This window comes from Myotis davidii, unplaced genomic scaffold (genome assembly GCF_000327345.1).
Source record: "Myotis davidii unplaced genomic scaffold, ASM32734v1 scaffold665, whole genome shotgun sequence".
NCBI lineage: Eukaryota > Metazoa > Chordata > Mammalia > Chiroptera > Vespertilionidae > Myotis > Myotis davidii.
The window spans coordinates 295048-297354 of record NW_006296410.1 but is presented as its reverse complement, the minus strand read 5'-3'; the positions used below and the strand labels follow the sequence as shown (position 1 = coordinate 297354).

At 58.7% G+C, this 2307-nt stretch overlaps 2 protein-coding genes across 2 annotated transcripts in view; one reads left to right on the top strand and one right to left on the bottom strand.

Moving 5' to 3' along the window:
* The first annotated feature begins 1037 nt into the window (after window positions 1-1037).
* IDUA (iduronidase, alpha-L-) overlaps window positions 1038-2307 on the top strand; it is a 14027-nt gene continuing 12757 nt past the window's right edge. The window contains exon 1 of the mRNA XM_006771447.2: window positions 1038-1222. Coding sequence (XP_006771510.1) covers window positions 1053-1222 — 170 coding nt within the window. The 5' untranslated portion in view covers window positions 1038-1052. The remainder of the gene's footprint in view (window positions 1223-2307) is intronic.
* SLC26A1 (solute carrier family 26 (anion exchanger), member 1) overlaps window positions 1877-2307 on the bottom strand; it is a 6006-nt gene continuing 5575 nt past the window's right edge. The window contains exons 5-6 of the mRNA XM_006771444.1: window positions 2181-2283; window positions 1877-1925 (exon numbers count right to left, since the gene is read on the bottom strand). Of these exons, the coding sequence (XP_006771507.1) occupies window positions 1877-1925; window positions 2181-2283 (152 nt within the window). The remainder of the gene's footprint in view (window positions 1926-2180; window positions 2284-2307) is intronic.

Sequence of the window (2307 nt, the reverse complement as noted above, 5' to 3'; positions counted from 1 at the left end):
TGGAATGTATTACCGTTTAGTTATGTATTCTTTAATTTATTTAAAAAATTTTTGTGGTTTTTGGTGTACAAGTCTTGCAGTTCTTTTGTTAAATTTATTCCCAATTATTTTATTTTTGATGCTAATTTAAATAAAATTATGTTCTTAATTTTATTTTTTGTTTACTCATTGTTAATGGATAGACATACAATAAATAGATTTTTATATATTGTGCCCTGTAATCTGACAGAACTTGTTCATTAGAGTTTTTATAGGTTTCTGAGGATATTTTATAATACAAGAACATGTCATTTGAAAATATGGATAATTTTATTTAGGAATTATGCTTATGAATGAATTTAACAGAAGTGTAAGACTAATACACTGAAAATTATAAAAGAATGCCCCGCTCCCGGCTCTCCGGGACCCCCGTGTCGCGCGTGGAGAGACACAGGCTCCTGCGCCATAGCGCACAGTAGGCGCTGCCAAGTGAGGAAGGCGGCCCCCTCCTTCCTCTGAGGCCCACCCTCACTCAGTGGGGGTCTCCTCTGTCCCCGCTCCATGGGGCTTGGGGTGCCTCAGGGGTTTTCTAGCCGAGGGAGGGCCCGGTGGTGGAGGCCTGGGCCGGGCTCTGAGTTTGCCAGATGGCAGAGTCCGTGATGGGAGGCAGCCAGGCCTGGGAGGGCCTTGTCTCAGGACACTGTTCTGCCACCCAGAGCCTCCCAGGGGCAGCCCAGGGGTGTAGGACATCCCTGCCCCGGGGCCTGTCCCCATCCCTGTGGGTCCCCAGCACCCTCTGTGTCCGGCTTCGAGCTCAGCTCCGCAGCGGCCACAGCAAGGAGCAGGGTGGGGGGGATGTAGCCCTCTCTCCTGGGGAGCCCCCGACCCCCAAACCTGAGACTGCGTACCATTTCTGGCCTTGGGGGTCGTTGGGTCACACCAAGGAGAGCGTCATTCACTTGGGGACACTTCCCCGTCTGTCTGCCGGAGCCGCATCCGGGCAAGCCTGGCCGTGGCTCTGTCTGTTCCGATGTTCGGTCAGGCTGGTCTGTGGGCCTCCCTCGCGGAGACTAATGCTCCCACGCCCTTGTTCTGTCCCCAGCCCCCCACTGCCACACAGCCGGGCCGACCAGTTCGACCTCAGCTGGGACCAGCAGCTCAACCTGGCCTACGTGGGCGCGGTCCCTCATGGCGGCATCGAGCAGGTCCGGACCCACTGGCTGCTGGAGCTCGTCACGGCCAGGTGGGTGGTGGAGGGGTGGGCAGTCCGGAGCGGCTGGGCAGAGCCCCCTGAATGGAGACAGGACCGAGGCTGTGTCCACGGAGGACAGTGCAGTGCGGCTGTTGGGGGGCACAGGGGGCGGGGAATCTGGCTCCGCGGAGCCCTCGCCCCCACACTTCCTAGCAAAGTGTCCTGTGGGGATGGGCGGAGGGAGGACGTCCTCCCTGGCTCACGGGGCCGTGGGTGCCAGGCCGTCCGGGACGGGCACTGCCGGCTTCCTGCTGGTCACCTGGAGCTCAGGGTGCAGCTGGGTCCCGCCGCCCTGGCTCCGTGGCTGGACCGCTCCAGCGAGTATTCACACTTGGACCCTGTGCCGGGTTTTTAATTTTTGTTATTTTTATTTTTATTGATTTCAGAGAGGAAGGGAGAGGGAGAGAGAGATAGAAACATCAATGATGAGCGAGAACTGTTGACTGGCTGCCTCTTGCATGCCCCCCACTGGGGATCGAGCCTGCAGCCCGGGCATGTGCCCTTGACCGGAATCAAACCCGGGACCTTTCAGTCCACAGGCCGACACTCTATCCACTGAGCCACACCAGCTAGACATGTGCTGGGTGTTGGTGAGTCGGGCTGTGCAGGGATGTGGTGCCCGCGGGCCGACTGAGGTTGTGCTGGTTACACCAGGGCCCAGGTGTCAGGGACACTTGGGTGTGTGTTGGGGGAGCTGCCAGAGACACAGACGCTCAGGCCCTGGCCAGAGATGCCCCCTCTCACCGGTGGGAGGGGCTGCAGGGGCCCAGGGCCCAGTGTCCTCCTGGCATCTTGCAGGCCACAGGGTTGTCTCGGGTCCTCGTTCAAATAAGACAGGAACACCGGGTGTCAGCCTGGCCCCCGCCACGCACAGCACCAGGATCCGGCTTCGCACAGAGGCGGCGTCTGTTTTAAAGGCGCCCTCGTCCCTCCCGGGAGGACATGGCACCGTGCCCGAGAGGAGTCGGTCCGGGTGATGGGTGGTGAGGGTGGTGCTGTGAGGGCTTCAGCGTGGGCACCGCTGGGACTGGGTATGGGCGGTGCCGCCTCCGCTACAGAGAGGAGTTGGCGGGCGC